At 38.9% G+C, this 19,373-nt stretch overlaps 1 protein-coding gene across 8 annotated transcripts in view; it reads left to right on the forward strand.

Annotated features, from left to right (window-relative positions):
* Positions 1-19,373, forward strand: part of GDPD4 (glycerophosphodiester phosphodiesterase domain containing 4) — a 220,157-nt gene that overhangs the window by 22,361 nt on the left and 178,423 nt on the right. For 4 of the 8 annotated variants that reach the window (XM_077113507.1, XM_077113506.1, XM_077113508.1 and 1 more), the window contains exon 1: positions 5,307-5,402. Coding sequence is in view for 2 of the 8 variants with exons in the window: in XM_077113503.1 (XP_076969618.1) it covers positions 5,347-5,402 (56 nt within the window). In the remaining 6 variants the exon portion in view is untranslated. Of the gene's footprint in view, positions 1-235; positions 410-1,216; positions 1,420-5,298; positions 5,403-19,373 lie in introns of those variants that run through there. The other 4 variants (XM_077113505.1, XM_077113510.1, XM_077113504.1 and 1 more) reach the window with 3 other exon arrangements.

Here is a 19,373-nt window from a genome sequence, read left to right on the forward strand (position 1 = left end):
GAGCTAAACTAGCTTCACACTGAGCTTAAAGAACAGCCCAGTGAAACAGTGTAGGATCTTCTCAGGTCTTTTCTGTGCGTATGTCTTGTCCTATACATGAACATGTGGCATTATGAATTCTGTCTTTCCTTCTGGTCCCAGGTCCTGTATTGTATGTCTTAAAACCTGTAATCCTTTACTCCAGAATATTGTACATTGATTCTTTTTTTTTTTTTTTTTTTTTACATCATTTTAGCTGTCCTGTTATCTGCTTCAACATCCTGAGGAGGTTCTTGTACTGGCAAATCAGCGACAGGTAACCTGCTTCAGTCCTTCAGGCAGCCACCAGATGGATTTGTGCATACGTACATGGATTCCAGTATGCACATAAGAGTTATTTTTCTGTTTCCAGAATTGGGACCCATACTAGGTGCGTGGGTTTGTTCTGCATTGAGCCAGGGGAGGGTTGGGAGAGGACCCATCAAAGGTGCCACTAAGTTTTCTTACTGTTTTTTTATTTTGTGATTGCTGAGTTACTGTAATCCTTTGTTTTTCAGAGCTCTGAGAAAGATGACTGAATGAATTTCTGTTTATTGCTCAAAAATTCTGTGCACCCTTGAGCAGCTATCTTCCACCATCTCATTTGAAAGCTCCCACATCCTTGTTTTTTCTAACTCTGAACTTTTTTTTCCAAAAGAAAAGACAGATTTGTGCTTCTTTTTGATCCATTTCTGTTCTGAATTTTTCATTATTCATAGGTGAGGGTAACCCTAACTGATTCTAAATGAGAGAGGAGAGAAAGGGAAGGGATAAGTTTCTATATCTGAGCCACTTATCAGTTAAGGATTGTAGTTTTCCTCCAAACCTCTAACTTCTTAAGTTATTTCAACAGCATACTGCATTTTACAAAGCACAATCATATATATTTTTTCTCATTTGATGCTTATAGGCTCTACTTTAGTTGGTCAGGATAGGGAATATGATCCCATTTTATTAAATTAAAACTTATTGTGATAAAATTAAACTTACAGTGGTACAGTGACAGTTATAAACACTCAACAGTTTAGTAGGAGAAGTAGAATGAAGCTATCCTCCTCTGATTCCAATCCAGTGCATTTCCTTGAATATAAACATTTTTGTTTCAATCCATCTCTCTCAATGGAATTCTGTGAAATAGTGGGGTAGGAATCATTTGGAGAGCTGTACTAAATCCTGATTGTTTTATTTTTCCTTCTAGCAAAAGGGTAGATCATGTTTAAGAAAGCCACCAGGATCAAGCCCAGGAGCCTGACAAAAAGAAAGCTGAAAAAGTCAAATCTAAGAAATGGACACATCTTTAACTACAAATGCTATTTCACCTTTATTAATGGTTGTTACAGCTGCCAGTGGAAAATCAATCAGTTGAAAAAACCTGAAGTTGGATCCTGTTGCCGCAATTGGGTATATAGAGATGGGAAAGAGCCGGGCCACACTTTCTCAAAAATGGGGAATGTGGGCTGACCCCTCACCTCAAGAGGGCTCATTAGCATCCCTAAGTCTTTAGTCCTGACCTGAAAAGATTTTCCCAATACTGGATCCAAAGTAAACCATTCTAAAATATGTGCTTGCTTTCTTCATTTCCTTTTATTCTTCTTTTTCACTTTTTCTTTTTCTGAAGTATTCTTGTATATAATTTATTTATTCATTCATTCTCTTTTGTATTTATTCATTTACTAAGCCTTGAAGAAAAAGTGAGGTTTGGTTGCAGCTAGATGTTTTTGGCTAGGGATTATGGGAATGCCTGAATCTTTAATTATTTCTTCACTGTGAGTTTCTCAAGGGAGCTAAGATCATGAGAAAAAAAAACAAGTTGTAAACAAGAGACTACTTTATTATTGGTCACACTAGAGCCTGACATTCCGTAATGAAGAGCTCTGGTAAGGCTGAGTGGTGGCCCTTGGCCTAGCCTCAAAGGCACCACTTTCTTTCTTTAAGCTATATGTTGGGACACTCTGGCAGGCTTTATCTTATAAGAGACCAAATGATGAGCTTATTGAAGTGAGAAGAGGAGAGCTATGTACCTATATACAAACATCATCCAGCTTGAGTCTAAGAATTTGACACATTGAATCACTGATTTCTTATGCTTGAGGTGGAAGCATAGAAAAAGAGTAGGAAATAGGAGGCATGTCCCCTGTATATTTCCTGCCCAGATATTTGGCTTCTATGCTAATCACTGACAATAGCAGAAGTACCTCAGATGTTCTTTCAGAGTCCTTGCTCTGAAAGAATTCTACTGGGAGAAAAGACAAGTACATTCACAATCTCAGAATAGTGAGATAAGTGCTATTATAGTGAGACAAGTGCTGTGATTTATATGTGTTGTGTGAGTATGTGCATGAGCCAAAGGAGTGGCCAAAGGTAACTTTATTTAGAAGGTGAATAGTGATTAAGAATTAGAGAGGCAAATAATAGGAGCCAACAGAAAAATGGTATTTGAAAAGACATGGAGAGTCAAAGGCTATGAGTTGAGATGTGAAGGGAAACGAAGCTATAGAGGAAGATAGGTCAGATAATATGTGGCTTAAAGAATTTGTTATCTGTGAAGTAGGGAGTAAGGATTCCCTGAAGATTTTAAGCTAGTGAAGGGGTCTGAACTGTGTTTTGGAATGATTATTCAATTGTGTGGAGGATGTATTGGAAGGACAAAAGTAATATAGGGAAACCAGAAGGCAAAAGAGAAGGCAGTAGCAGTATTCCAGGTAAGAGGTGATGGTGGCCTGCATTAGGGTGGTGATGGTAAAGATGGAGAAGAATGTGTAGATTCAACAGATATTTACTACTTAGGGATGAAATAGTAGGTCATATGATGACTATAAAGGACTTAGAGAGAAAGATAAATGGAGGCTTCATGGCATAGGTGATGTTTGAGGCAATTTAGTACAATGGAAAAATCCTGGCACCAGAACCTGGGAGTATGTATGGGTCCTAATTCCAACTCTGACCTTGGGCTGGGCAGCTCTGAACCTCTCTACAATGATGGAATTGAATTAGATATTCTTAAGGTCCCTTTCTGCTCAAGGGATAGAGTATAGAGTAAGAGCTAAGATCTTGTATTCTGAGGAAAGATTGCCTGAGCTCAAATTATGGCATCACTGCTAACTTGCTCCAAATTATAGTTCTGCCATTATGGAAATTTGGGCAAGTTAATTAATGCCCCAGTGCTTCAGATTCCTCATTAGAATTATAAAAATAATAATAAATAATACCCACTAATGGGGTTTGTCATGAGGATGGAGGAGATATATGCAACACAATTAGAACTGGTCTCAGGACACAATTGCCACTCAATAAACGTTAGCTATTATTATTGTTCCCAGAGTCACTGACTTGCGAAAGTGATCCCCCACATGCAGAACTGATTGTAGGGGTGGGGCTAGGGGAATCTGGGTGAAGGAAATAATGTGAACAAGTCCAGAGGCAGACAAAATTTTAGTGGTATGTTAGAGAAAAGTGAATTTCCAATTGTTGAATTTATAAATAACTCTATAGTAAGAGGTAGGGCTGGAAAGGAATGTTTTGATCACAGTATGAAGCATCTTGTATGTCAAGCTAAAATGCTTGAACTTTATAATATAAACAGTGCAGAGCATTTGAAAATTTTTGAGCAAGGTAGCAAAAATAAGAATCAAAATGAGGAAATGGATTTAGTCAATGAAAATTTATTGAACACTTACTCTGTGCCGCAATGAGTCAGACAAACAAGGCTCCTGGCTGTTGCGCAGTTTGAGTTCTAGTGGAATAAGTTAGATAATGATAAATGAAGGAAGATGATTTCAGATAGTTATAAGAGCTTTGAAGTTAATAAAACAGGGAAATGCATTAGAAACTGGGATGGGAGGGTGGATAGAGAAGACCTTTTTGAGAAAGTGTCATTTGAGTCATCTCATAAATGAAGACAGAGTCAGCCATGTGTAGCTCTGGGGGGCAAAGTAATCTAGGCAGAGAAACAAGCAAGTCCTGATGTGGGAATAGATTTAGTTCAATTTAGTCTCATTTCTATTTAGAAAGAAAGGCCAGTGTGGCTGGAGTCTAGAAATGGAGTTAGAGCTTATTGTAGAGTGGGCAAGGGTTGATCATGTAGGATATTGTATGGCCTGGTGGCAGTTTGGATTATATTCTAGTATAGTTGGAAGCTCTGGGAGGGTTTTAAGTAGGGAAGTAATATAATCTGATTTTTGGGTTTACAAGTCCGTGCAAGTTTTGAGTAGAGAATAGGTATGAGACGTGAGTCAAATTCTGTGCTCTTCACCTTCTTACACTCAGGATGATGGTTTAATGCCTTAATATCTGTAGCGTCTAATGAGCTTTTTGAAATGCCCTTTTGTGTTTCCTATGTTCTTTTCATCCTTTCTCCTCAACATTAACACCATAATTTAGACAGGGAAGGTGTTATTTTATCCATTTTTGACAGATTAAAACAGTGTTTCAAAGAGATAGAGAAGGCTTTAAGGATTAATGCTTCCAGGAAGGTTTTGGCAACCTGAGGCATGGGTGTTTTGTAATATGATTTTCAGGGATAGGGTGGTTGTCTTCAATGCCCTGTTTGAACACCCACTCCATAAAGATATCTTCATTCTGGCTTTGGGCTCACACAGATCTTAATTCCAGTTCTGACTCTGCCATTTCTTGGCCGTGTGATTTTGAGTCAACTACATTACCTCTCTGAGCTTTTTAGTTCTTTCTTCTGCCAATTGAGATTAATAGTACCTGGCTATAAGGAAGAAATTATGGCTTTCTTATGGCTATAAGAAAGAAATTAAAATAGCCTGGGAAGTCCCTAGCATTGTACTAGCACAAAATAGCTACTCAAAAATGTTTGTTCCCTAACCCCATTGCCCCTAATGGATAGATAACTAAATGAACTGATGAATGATGAATGAAAGAATTACTCAATGAATGAATCACCAAAGAAACATTTAGTAGATGTCTTCAACAGGTGATTGTTAAGAGCCAACTAAGTACATTCAAGAACTGTGCTAGATATTGGCAATACAAAAATGTGTTATCGAAATTTCCTTTCCTCAAAAGATAAAGAGTGTAACAGCAGACACAAACATATAAACACTTCATTATGGTCCAGTGTAATAAAACTATGCATTGGTAGATAGTAGATTCAGTAAAGGGGTGAAAGCAGGAGAGACTTGGAAAGCATTCTAGACTTGGGAGGACAATACATGGCACTGCAACCATATTGATCTTAGGCGAGTGTGTACAGAAATTATTGGATTAACATGGAGAAATGAAGCTAAGTTAGATTTCCTTTCTTTCTCTTTCCAGCGAGAGAAATTATATTTCCCATTTCTGCTTACTTCAGTTGGCCTGTCTATGATTTTCTTGTTCGTGTGGGCAGAATCCTCAAATGAATACTTTGACTTTGACTGGTGAGTTTCACTTCTGCATTTTTCTTTTTTTAAGGGCTCTTTGGTCTTATAGCCACCTAGATTCTATTCCGGGTTGAAAAGCTCTGGTGGCATAGTAGGGCAAAGTGGACAAAACTGTGCTTTCCATAGTTTGTCGGTGAGAAGCCTGACTCTGGGTGGAAGTAAGGATGCTTAGACCCTAACCTGTTATACTTCACTTCCACCGGAGATTTTGCGTTTAGGCCAAATCTGGTATCTAGCTCAGTGGGAAGCTTTCTTTCTGTTTCCAATGTCCCTAATCCTGCTGCTCGGATAATGACTCCCTGACATCTCATTTCTCACTCATTTTGTGTGGGTTCCTGATACCTAGACTGGTTGATCTTCACGATCTCTGTCCCTGGACCCAGCTGTTTTATGTTTGTTTGGCATGGGCAGGCTCTGGGAATTGAACCTGGGTCTCTGGCATGGCAGACAAGAATTCTGCCACTGAGCCACCATTGCACTGCCCTGAACCCAGCTGTTCTTGTTTCACTTATATCCTGTGCCTAAACTTTCTCTCCTTATGGGATTTCCTAGTACTCTGAATACAGAGTTTGATGTCCCTTCCTAGTATCCTTTCATGGCAAAACTACCCCTAATCCTGGACTGCTCCCAGCCCTTCCAGTTTTCTGGCCCAATGCCTTCTAATTTTGCTTCAGAATCTTACCCAATATCTGGTATGTGGGGTGAATAGAAGTATGCTTGGGTATGAGATTTTTAAAAAATGAAAATACTTTTTATTTTTCCTTTTATGGAAGTAATATATAGTTTGTTATTTTAAGTGTAAAAAATACAGAAAATAATTTCTGCGTAGTCTTATAACTCAAGTGACAATCATTTATTGGTTTATTTCCCAGCCCTTTTTAATACTTATTTTTACATTATTATGCTCATAGTGTATATATAATTTTCCTTTTCCTTTTTACTTAAAATAATTAAAATATTTTAGCAAATAAATAAAACTCTTAATGAACATCTTTAAAATAGTTTCAGAATATTTCATCACATGAAGATGTGTTTCAAGTGCTATGGAATAATTCAGAACTGGTCAGTACGTAAGGATTGCATATGAAATAAAACTTACACTTAGCCATTATTTATTTATTTATTTATTTTTGTATTCACAGCAAATAATTATTTGATCATGATAAAACATATAAAACAATTTTACTTCAAATATAATATGTTATAAAGTGGAAAAAAAAAAGTAAAACACCAAAACCAAAAAGAGAAAATACGTATAAAAGATTTTTTTCTGACCTTTACTATGGCAACTCTGATTTGACTCTTTCCTTCTTGGAATATTTCCAGCTGTTTCCGGTGTTTAAGTTGTGTGCAAAACAGGGCCGATGTGCTGCTTCACTGTGTGGATGTCACTTTGCTCCTTACATTTACTAGGACCACAGTTTCCTGAATTTCCCTGTTAACCATTTTTTAATGGGCTTTATTGTTTTTATAAAATAACCAGGCAGAAAAATCTTTGTATTCTGATAATATTCTTATAATAGATTTCCACAAGTAAAGTCACTGAATTAAGAAGAAAAATTTTGACTTCTCATAATTCTAATTTTGAATAGTTTTTCTTCACTTGCTAGATAGAATTATTTTTTATTTTCTTTTAATTTGAATTATTGAGTTTCAAAACTATTTAGCTAATTTATTTTCTTTTTTAGTTTTCTTCCTTGGCCTATTTATCTTTTGGGGCCTTCAGTAAGTTTTCTCATCACTTCATGTACAGTCCTTATTTATGGATCAATTCTGAATTATTCCATAGCACTTGAAGTACAAGGAATGTTAATTTCTCTATGCTTATAAATAAAAAAAAAAAAATCTGTCTGAGATCCATAGTTGTCAGGGTTGTGCAGAGCCTAATATCCAAAATTTTCTGGCTTTCCTTTTTTGAAAGAGATTTCCCCATCACTTCAGTTTTATCAAAGTCCTGTGGATTACCATAGTACAGCAAAAATAGTGTGATGGTGAGGGGAACCTGTAGTTACTAACCTTCACTTTGGTTATTATTCCTTCCTTTACTTCCTTTGACACAATGCAAGCGCTGGGCCTTAGCCACTTTTTAGGAATTGCTATTCCAGTTATGCTACAGAAATATTCCTCACAATAGTCTCTTGCACTGACCACAAGCATGGCTCAGGGACACTGAGCTGTTTTGTGACCAACTTCTATAAGCTATGCAACCATCCCCCAGGTTGCAGTGTGCAAGATGGGCACAGATCTGAATTCTAGTGAAATTTTTAACTGCTCCCCTTTCCCAATCCTATAGGGAAGTTATTTTTTATATCCTTAGGTAAGGGCTACCTTTCATTTTCTTTAAAGCCTCAATTTAATATCTTGCTCATCTTGCTAGATTGATTGTATATTGTTTGTTGATGGTTTAGGATAAATGTTCACATGTTGAGAAAACAATCTGTGATTCCTACTTTTCTAAAAGATTTTATCAGATGGGCTTGTAAAGTTTTTTTTTTTTATATTACTACCTAGTGCTCTTCTACACACTAGGCTAAATGCTTTTATTTTATTTTATTATTATTATTATTATTTTTTACATGGGCAGGCACTGGGAATTGAACCCGGGTCCTCTGGCATGGCAGGCAAGCATTCTTGCCTGCTGAGCCACCGTGGCCTTCCTGCTTGTAAAGTTTTATGTAATGCTTTTGGAGCATCTATTGGGATGATCATATCCTTTAACTTATCTGTTGACAAGTAAAATATGTTTATTATAAAATATAAAATACATACATAAAATTGCATAGAACATAAAACTACGGTTTTAAAAATAACTGTATTGAATATGTCTTCTAAAGAAGATATACAGATATACAAGTGGCACATGAAAAGGTGGTGCTCAACATCATTAACCATTAGGGAAATGCAAATCAAAACCACCATGAGCTATCATTTCATACTGACTAGAGTGGCTACCATTTAAAAAAAATGGAAAATTACTGGTGTTGCAGAAGATGTGGAGAAATAGGAACATCCATTCATTGTTGATGGGAATGTAAAGTGGTGGAACCACTGTGGAAGACACTTTGGAGGGTCCTCAGAAAATACAAAATTAACATATGACCTGGAAATCACACTTTAGATTTATTTCCCAAAGAATGAAATCAGGGACTTGAACAGATACTTGCACATTGATGTTTATAAGCATTTTTCAGAATTTGCAAAAGATGGAAGCAATCCAGGCATCCATCAACCAATAAACAGATAAACAAAATGTGGTATATACATACAACGGAATATTATTCAGTCACAAAATGGTGAAGTTCTGATGCATGCATGAACACTGAGTGAAATAAGCCAGACACTAATGGGCAAATATTGTATGAGTGCGTGGATATTAAGTAATTAGAATAAGCAAACTAGAGCTTACGCTAGAGTCAGAAACTAGAATATAGTTTACTAAGGGCCAGGGTAAGGGTAGTGAATAGGGATTTAATGCTTAAGTTGTCCAGAGTTTGGGCGTATTTGAATTGATGGAAAAGTTTTGGTAATAGATGATGGTGGCGATAGCACAAAATTGTGAAAATAATTTCAACACTGCATTATATATTTGAATGTGGTTAAAAGGGAAAAATTTAAGTTGTATTCATATCACTAAAATAAAATTTTTAAAAGAAACAAAAAACATAGGATTTTACAGCAGTAACAGTGAACACCACAATGTAAACCATGGACTATAGTTGATAGTACAATTATAAAAACGGTTCTTCATCTTTTGTAACAAATGCACCACCCTAATGCAAGACATTAATAATAGGATGGTATATGTGAACTCTGAATTTTGTGCATTAATTTTCTGTAAACCTACAACTTCTCTAATAAAAAAAAATCCCCAAATATTATAAAGTCAATACATGTGTAAATCATATACCAATGCAAGAAATAAAACATTGCCAGGACCTCAGCAGCCCCCTTGTATCCCTTCCTGACCACAGCCCCCTCCTTCTTCTAGAGGTAACTATCATGACTTTTATGCTAATAATTTCCTTGCTTTTCTTTATAATTTTATCACCTATGAATGCATCTTTTAAAATAAAGCTTAAATTTGCTTGATTTTGCAATTTTTATAAATTGTATTTTAGGACAGCCATTCCTTTTTATTTCATGCAGCATTATGTTTATGAGACACATTCAGACTATGTGTGCAAATGTGGTTCATTCATTTTCTTGGCTGTACAATATTTCATTGCATGAATATTCTGTGCTGTAGTTATATATTCAATGTTTTTTTGAATATCTTTTTTAAATGCTATTTTATTGAGATATATTATATATTCATATATCATATAATCATCCAAAGTGTATAATCAGTGGTTCACAGTATCATCATATAGCTGTGCATTCATGTTCACAGTTGATTTTTGAACATTTTCATTACCCCAAAAAAAGTAGAAATGAGAATAAAAATAAAAATTAAAAGAATACTCAAAACATCCTGTACCCCTTATCCTCCTCCATTATTAATTTATTTATTGTCTTTATTTTTATTCATCTGTCCATACACTGGATAAAGGAACTATCGGTCACAATGTTTTCAGAATCTTGTCACACTGTAAAAGCTATATAATCATCTTTAAGAATCAAGGCTACTGGATTACAATTCAACAGTGTCAGGGATTTCCTTCTAGCTATTCTAATCTACTAAAAACTAGAAAGGGAAATCTATATAATGCATATGAATAACCTCCAGAATGACCTCTTGACTCTATTTGAAATATCTCAGCCACTGAAGTTTTATTTTGTTTCATTTCTCTTACCCCTTTTGGTCAAGAAGTCTTTCTCAATCCCACAATGCCAGGGCCAGGCTCATCCCGGGAATCATGTCCACCATTACCAGGGAGATTTATACCCCCTGAAAGTCATGTGCTAAGTAGGGGGGAGGGCAGTGAGTTTACCTGCAGAGTTGGCCTTGAGAGAGAGAGACCAAAACTGAGCAACAAAAGAAGTTCTCTGGGGGTGAGTCTTAGGCATAATCATAAGTAGGCTTGGCTTCTCCTTTTGCAGAAATAAATTTCATAATGGCAAGCTCCAAAGTCAAGAGCTTGGCCCATCAAATTGTTAGTCCCCAATTATTGTGAGAATATCAGGTCTTCCCCAGGTGGGAAAGTTTAATATTTCTACTTTTTTCTTCAGTCCATCAAGGGGACTTTGAAAATACTTTTTTATCTTCTGTCCAAATTACTTTGGAGTGTACTGGGGAAATCACAATTATCTGTACAAAACAACACTCCCTTTTCAAGGCTCCATGTAAATATGGTGTTTGAATTAACTGATCATACAAGTTAAATTAGATACTGCTACTGAAAATATAAATTCTGCACCAAATAAACATCTCTTCCTTTGATCTCACACAGAAGTTGAAGTTTTGAAACAACAGTCAGTACCATCCTATACCCTTTAGACTGGGTAAAGGGTAACCAGATCTGCTTCAATCATAACTCTAGTTGAAGTCTAATCTTTTTCAGTTTTTTAAACAGTTGCTGTATGGGGTAATGGTTTATTTCAGAGCTGCAGGACTCTAGCTCTGAGTCTCAGGTGTCACACAGATACCCAAAGTTCCTGGGACTGACCAGGTTATACATAAAGAGCTCAGCATCTCAGAATTTAGAAATAACCGTTACAACTCGGGAATAGATGTGACTGCTGTAAGCGTATACAATCTAGGAACTTTAACAATAAGCCTTCCCCAGATAACCTGTGCTCTCGGGTTCAAGTCTTAGAGTTTGCTCATTATAGTTAGTCCTTACTAGTGAGGCTTTATGTTTGTCTTTTCTTTTCTAGCTTATTTCACTCAACATTTTGTCCTCCAGGTCTGTTCACCTAGTTGCATGCCTCACAACTCCATTCCTTCTTGCAGCTTCTCATTATTCCATTGCATGTATAGACAACAGTTCGCCCTTCTGTTCATCATTGATGTACCCTTAGGCCACCTCCATCCATAGCAAATTGTGAATACTGCCTCTGTAAACACCAGTGTGCACATTTCCATTCATGTCCCTGCTTTCAGTTTTTCCAAGTATGTAACTAATAATGGGGTTGCTGGATCATATATCAGTCCTATACTTAACCTCCTGTGGAACCACCATGCTGCCTAATTGAAGTCTGATCTCTTCTTCAGCGCTTTAAACAGTTGTTTTGTGGGGTAATGGTTCCTTTTAGAGCTGTAGAATGCTAGCTCTGAGTCTCAGGCGTCACACAGACACCTGAATAAAATGGGCTGCTGCATTCTACTCCTCTGCCAACAGTGAATAGGGAACAGTGCATCCCTCTCTCCACATTTTTATCCAATATTTGTATCTTTATGTTTATTTTTAAACATTTTTATTCACACACCATATAATCTATCCTAAGTACACAATCAGTGGTTCCTGGTATAATCACTTAGTTATTCATTCACCACCACAATCTATGTGAGGCCATTTTCATTTCTTCCACAAAGAAAGAGGAAGAGGAAAAAAATAAAAATGAAGAATAAAAAATAAAGTGATATAAAATAAAAGGAGAAACACCAGCATCAAGAATACCATACCCCTCTCTTCTTGGCATTTACCTTTGGTATATTGCCTTTGTTGCATTCAGTGAAAACTTATTACAGCATTACTGTTAACTATAGACTCTAGTTTGCATTGATTGTATTTTTTTCATATACCATTCTGATGGTTAGGTTCTGGTGTCAACTTGGCCAAGTGATGAGGCCCAATTGTCTGGTCAGGCAAGCGTTGGACTGACTGTTGCTGCAAGGATATTTCATGGCTGGTTGATAAAACAGAAGGCTGGTGTATGAAATCATCAGTCAGTTGATTGCATATATGGCTGATTACATTCATGATCAACTAAGGCATGTCTCCCATGATGTAGCAAGCAGCAGGCTGACCCCTTCACCCCTCCTTGCACATTTAAACTACCTCCTCTTTAAAAATTCCCCAAATACCTTTGAGTAGTCAGAACTACACATAAACAGGATGCTTGCCCCGAGAACGGGTAAAACTACATATAGGCAAGAAAAGACAAATTCCTGTAAAGAAACCCCTCCTAACCACTCAACTGACTTCTGTAAACTCAGTTTCACACCCTTCCCAATTTAAATCAGCCAGTCATTTCCTTCCAACACCACCAATTACCATATTAAGCATACCTTGTCTTCAATGTGTCATCCTGTCTATAAAAACTGATGTTGACCTTTTGTTTGGGGCTCAGACTTTCAGAGGCTACTCAGCTGAGCCCTATGGCTGTAGATGAATAAAAACCTACTTCCTGAAACTTCAGAGCCTTGGCCTCAGTTTGTTCTGTTTCCGCATAACATTCTTGGAGGCTTGCAGCCTTGTCCCTGGTTCTGTGCAGCATTTCTGGGGGGCTCATCTGGGATTGAGAGGCTGGTGATATTTTCACCTTCCTCACCTGCGGTGGCGGCATCACCTGGACCAGAGACCTGATGGAATCCAGTGCTGGTAATGAGGCTTTTCACCGTCTTTTGGATTTCTGACCTCCTTGGCTGGGGCACTTATCACTGACGGATCTGGGACAGTTTCTGGAATCAGGTTCCTGGGAGCACTGCCCATCTGACTGGTAAGCGCCCGGGTGTGTCAGTTTCAGCCCCCTCATAAAAGGTTAGGGGAACCTGAGTGGAAGGGGAGCCTGATCACCTCCCAGAAAGTCTCTGAGTACCAGTCTCCAGTTGAAGGACCCGGGGAAATGGAAGTCTTCAGTTTGGTTCTGGGAAGAGTGGTGCGGGAGGGATGTTGGAGTTTGTGCATGTGATCGTTGTGAGTGAAAGGAAGTCCTGGGCCACAGGAGCCGTGCACCGGTCCGTGAGTGAGTTTGGATTCTGTGATTTCTTGGCGATCCTCATATGGCTCAGGGTGGGCAACCCCAAAAAGGGGGGCCGGTGAGGGGTTTATACTGGACCACCAAGCCAAGAGGCACCCAATGTCCCTGCTAGGGGAGCGGCCAGACCGAACAAAGCAACAGTTTGTTCAAAACCCTTTGTTGTTTGTCTGTAAGCCCTCTTCCTAATGGTTGGCGCCACCAATACGGAGGTAAAGTCAGTAAGACACCGTCACAGTGCATGATGTCTAATTTCAAGAAAGCTTTTACTGTTGACTGGGGAGTCAAGCTGACCCCTGGCCAATTTAGGAAACTGTGAATTAAAGTGGACCACTTTGGGGGAGGATGAAAAGAAATTATCTTGTATTATGGCTTATCATTACTCTATCTTATAAATTAAAATTTTCACATTGCAGAGTAAGTGGAGAACATCTGTGTAGTGGTTTTAAAATTCATCTCATTAAGAGAGTCTGTTCTGTACAACTGATGTTGCCATTGCATGATCTTGGTAAGAAAAAGTTGAAAGGTGCATGCTCGCTGGGAGGAATAGCTATCCTTCCGGGAGGAGGTATGCTTTAATAAAAATATCTAGGTCCCAGAAAGCTCCTCTTGGTCCCTAGCCAGTTCCCAGAGGACCAAACTGTCCCGGTCACATAAGCTAATTGGAATTTGGCCACTATTATGTGAAGATAACATAAAGAACAAAACAAAACAAAACAAACAAAAAAAAAACAACTGCATGCAAGCAGTTAGAGAAAGAAAGAGGAGAAACTTAGGAGAAGAAGAGAGAAAAGAATCTTATGAGAGAGGGAGAGCACCTCATCAGAATCTTATGCTCTTCTATGGATCTTAACTAAGGAGACTCTAAATGCCGTCTCCAAGATTGCTGTGGATTTTTACTAATTAGAGTTAAAATGCTGCTTCTGAAACTCTCCAGCACTTCTCTTCAAGTGTTGGTGCCATCTTATCCAGTGATGTAACTATGCTTTATTTTTGAAGACTCTTTTAATTATTTTCTTTAATTACTTTCCTAATAAAAACTGTTTTTATATCACTGAAGTTTGTGTGGTCCGCAAATCCGAACCTATAAATCAAGTAGCCACAAATATCATGTTGCCTTTCATGTGACAAAATTGGCGCTGTGAGCAGGATTCACATTTCAGCAGGGCTTCATACTGGTAAAGGTCAGTAAGACAAGCTTTAGAAAATGTGTGCAGAAAATACGGACTGCGTTCTTCTGAATATTGTAATGCTTTATTAGGACCATTCTTGATAAATGTAAAGTTGCTGATTTCTTATCCTTTTTGTATGCAGAATGTTTTGGATTTAAATGCTTTGTCTCCCTGATTTGTACTTTCTAATGCTGTAAGACATTTGGGAATTTTTAAGTCAGTAACCCCTCTTCAAGATTTACTTGAGATAGATTAATAGTGGGCCATAAGCTTCAGACATAGATTAGGAGATAATGTCATTTTTGAAAAAGTCCTCTAAGATCAAAGTAAAAAGCCAAAAAATCCCAGGATGGCATCATTTACCTTATTCCTCACTTGCAAAGGAAATGGCAAAATACACAGGACCCTGTGAAGATTGGGGGAATAGAATTAAATAGGGAAAGCCTATTCAGGTTGCGCTGTGTCTAGCAAACATTCCATTAGAAAAAGGGAAGGAAATGATTGGAGTGTGTAGAAGAGGATGGGCTTTGTTAATGGAAGATAAAAAATGTGGGAACAGAGAGATTGAGCAATCTTTGAAAAAAATGAATTATGAAAAGGAATTGGAAGAATTACAGGAAAAATTGTCCATGCTGAGATTCAAAATTTTGTTTTGGAAAATCCATTTTGTAATTATCAGTCAGTAGCTGATAGGGCTGCAGTCCCTGTGGTCCAAAATAAATATAAAAAGAGATGAGGTGAAGTGAACAAAGGGAAAGTACATATGGTACTAGCCACTGCCACTGCTAATCAGGACACTGATAAGTGGGATGGTGATGTGTGTGGGAGGAGGTAGATGAGGGGGGAAAAATGGGAATATTTTAGATGAGAAAGTTTGTCAGAAAAAAAAGAGTAAATATCCTCCAAAAATAGGAGCAGGCCCTATACAAAGGCAAAAAGAAGAAAACAGGGCAATCAGGTTACTTTCAAAACCACTATAAAAGAACAAAAAATAACTGACATCCTTAGGCGTTTTACTCAGAAAACTGGTGAGCCATTAATTACCTGTATGGTCAAAATCGCTGATGCAGGGGCTGGACTATGCTGATTGTATAAAACTTGTAGGAATTAGCACCAATCCCATTATACAAACTGCTTTTCAGGAGTTTAGTTGGCAGACTGGAAAAATTTTTAACTTGCTGGCATTGGCTGCACAAAGGTGTAATAAGCAATGCCCTGCTGACACTATGTGGCCATGAAATAATCGACCCTGTTACACTTTGCGAGATGCTATGCAGAAATTAAAAAAGGAAGTTATGAAGTCAGCAATTGTCTTGGGAGAGGCTGACACATACCACCTCCTCCTTATCAATGCTTAACAAAGGAATGCTATCATTAGGGCAGCACCTCCAGCATATAAACACTTGATAATAACTTTATTATTAGGAGAAACAGGCAATCCACTTAACAATGTCTTAAATAAAAGGGCAGAGCTGGAGGACATGGGAAACCGGAATACAGGGAAAGGAAAGGCCAAAAAATATAATGGGAAATGGTTCCTCAGTACCAATAACAGGATTTCTCACAGAGACATGTTCCAAGCCCTGCTGGAAGCTGGGGTCAACCCAAAAAGTATTAACATTTTGTCAAATGATGAGATAAAAAGAATGTATAAAAATGTAAACTAAGTTATAATTGTAAAGTGAATAGTGCTCCTACTCCTGGCAAGGCAGAAGACCTGCGTCCACCTCCCTTGGCACCTCTGTACCCTCATTTAGTCCCTTTCTTCCAGACAAAGGGATTAGGCCAAACCCCATTATCTTTGACTCCAAATTTGTGGCTCCCCTTTGGTTTTATGTTTCATATTTTTAAATTGAGGAAGCTGTTTAATATTGAAAAACTTCTTGCTTACAAGTTCTATCCTTACAGTTTTTTTAAAAAGTCTTGATATGTGCCATTAATTCTTAATAAAAAATTGTATGTTGATGTTTCAAATATGCATTAACTAAAGCATTTCAAGTATTTAACATTATTCTGACAAATTAGATTTTGATGGTAATTGTATGTGGTGAAATGTTTGTTTAAAGTACTGACTTAAGTATGAAGGATATAAAGGATGTGTTTCTACTAAAAGAAAAAAAAAGAAAGTAGTTTTGTCCTAAGGTAAAATAAATGGCTGTTACAGAATAAGGAAAATGTAAGACAAAGCCTGAACAAATATAGTAAGTTTCCAAAGGTTTGTGGAAAAGGAAATTATGGTCAAAGTTAGGGAAAGTTTCAGGTAGACTAAAGAAGAAGGTGTTTGGAAGCAGAACCCAAACCCTTTAGCATCTACCCTCCCTTACATGAGTTTGAGCCAGGGGACTTGGTGTGGGCAAAAGACTGGAAAAAAAAAAAGGCTCCCTCCAGCCTCAATGCAGAGGTCATTACCATGTTGTTTTAGTAACCCCAACAGCTGTCAGAGCTGCAGAGATCATCCCATGAATTCACCACTCTCAGGTCAAGAGGGCCAGCGCAGATGACCCCTGGGAGTCACCCCTGATCCTGAACACCTGATGCACATCATTCTCTGGAAGTCACTGTGCCCTTCTCCATCGCAGCGGAGATCAGCTGACCAGCCTGTGCCTGAGACCTAACTGACCATCATTGCCCTGCTCTAGCTCACCAGAAGTAGCTAGTCAATGCATGGCCGAAGCCTGAGGAAACCTCCCAGCCCTGTCTCAGTCACCCCGGAAGCTAACTGATCTACGCATGGCTGAAGACTAAGGAATCGATGCATGAAAATCCCGGTCGGCTGGGTCTGTGACTAGTTGTCTTTTCTTGCTCTTTGCTCTTGTCTTCCATTTAGCAGTTTTAGCCCTCCTGGAAATAGGTCACCTGGAGTTCTTCCCGAAAACCAACTTTACTCTAATTTGGTGGGATTTCCCAGGTAACTTCCCCCTTCCTAGACGCTGTCATAGTGTATGTCTCCATTCCTTCCCTGAGGCTATTTGTACATTCATGTGGTGCCACTCCCCATAGCCAGCACTACGCGCCTCACTCCTCTGTTTCTGCTCGGCATGGCCATAAGCCCTCTGAAGGAGAATGATGCATGCCAGGCATACCTCAAGACAACCTATGTTGGGAAAAGGTAAAAACTAACCACTGTTCATGCCAGGGCAGTTCTCAGACCTACATTATTCTGTATGCACCCTAAAGGAGGGTTCCCCAGTATGCTATAATCCCACCTTGCCATGTTCAGTAATGCTGTTTTTGCTACTCTAGGGCAGTAAGGCTATCACCACAACCCCTAGAAAAGGAAACAGTTCGCAAGTCCACCTGGCCTTCAACACATGTACAGTTTTACCCCCCACTGAATCCAACACCTTTCCCAGTGCAATCCTCCTGGTTGTGCAGTGCATACAAGATCAGGGGGAGCTCTGGGCTGTGCTGAGTTGGAGGCCCCCTGGGAGCTGGTGCCATGCAGTTTGTGTCTTGCCCAAAGCTATGAGCTGGGCCCTCACTGAAGGAAAAAAAAAAAGAAAACTTGGGTTCTCCAAAATGTAACCAGAGCTGGGGCCCTGCCAGCAGGTTAGGAAATCCCAAGGCAGGTGCTGCCTGTGGAGGCCAGGGAGCATAGGCTCTTGAGGAAACAGATCAGACCCTCTCAGGGTGCATTGCCCCTCCCTCACTTGCATACCTCCTATCACCCTGCTAGGCCCTGGAGGATGGCTGGTTAGCCAAGTACAGGTAAGATTCCTCAGGGAAGGAACAACCTAAAACAGGCACAGTTGCAAAGGGGCCATCAGGAGAAAACTTGGAGCCAACAGAGGTGGGGCACAGACCCCCCCCCCCAATTTTGCTGGGGCCTAAACCCTGCATGGCTACCTTGTTTCCCACACCCAGCTCAAATCAGGACATACCAACACCTGCAACAAGAAAAGGGCAAAATATAGGTGATGCTATAACCCCTTATTCTAAGTTGGGGTAAGCATCAAAGGGGGGAAATGTAGCAAGCAGAGCCCCTTGCAGCGGGTGGGCCCCTCACCCCTCCTTACACATTTAAATTACCTCCTCTTTAAAAATTCCCCCAATTCCTCTGAGCAGTCAGAACTACATGTAAACAGGATGCTTGCCCCGAGAATGGGTAAAACTGCATGTAGGCAAGATAAGACAAATTCCTATAAAGAAATCCCTCCCCTAACCACTCATCCGCTTCTGTAAACCCAGCTTTGCACCCTTCCCAACTTAAACCAGCCATCGTTTCTTCTGACACCACCAGTTACCATATTAAGCATAACTTGTCTTTAACGTGTCATCCTGTCTATAAAAACTGATGTTAATCTTTTGTTCAGGTTCAGACTTTCATAGGCTATTCAGCTGAGCCCTATGGCCATAGATGAATAAAAACCTACTTCCTGAAACTTCGGAACCTCGGCCCAGTTTGTTCTGTTTACACGTAACATTCCCGGAGGCTTGCAGCCTTGTCCCTGGTTTCGCCGAACAATGATATAATCCAATCAGTTGAAGATGTTTAAGGAAGAAGAGATACTCTTTTACTGCTTCTTCAGTCAGCGAGTCTCTCCTGTAGAGTACATTCAGACCCGTCATCAGAGCTGCCAGCTTCACAGCCTGCCCGATGGGTTTTGGACTCTTCCCTTCCCACGGTTGCATGAGACACCTTTCTAAATCTCATATTTATAGATCTCTCCTGTTGGTTCTGTTTCTCTAGAGAACTCTGACTAACACAGCTTGGTACCAAGAGTGGTTCTTGAGAAACAGAATCTTAAAAATGGTTTTTACGATTGATTTTCTACTCTGACTAGACTCAGAAACACTAATGACTGTTTCGTCCCCTCCAGCACTTGTAATTTTCTGTTTTTGTTTTTCATTTTTGATAATGGCTGTTCTGTACATATGGGATGATATCTTGTGATTTTGATTTGCATTTCCCTAATAGCCAGTGAAGTTGAGCATC

This window comes from Tamandua tetradactyla, chromosome 8 (genome assembly GCF_023851605.1).
Source record: "Tamandua tetradactyla isolate mTamTet1 chromosome 8, mTamTet1.pri, whole genome shotgun sequence".
NCBI classification, from domain to species: Eukaryota; Metazoa; Chordata; class Mammalia; order Pilosa; family Myrmecophagidae; genus Tamandua; species Tamandua tetradactyla.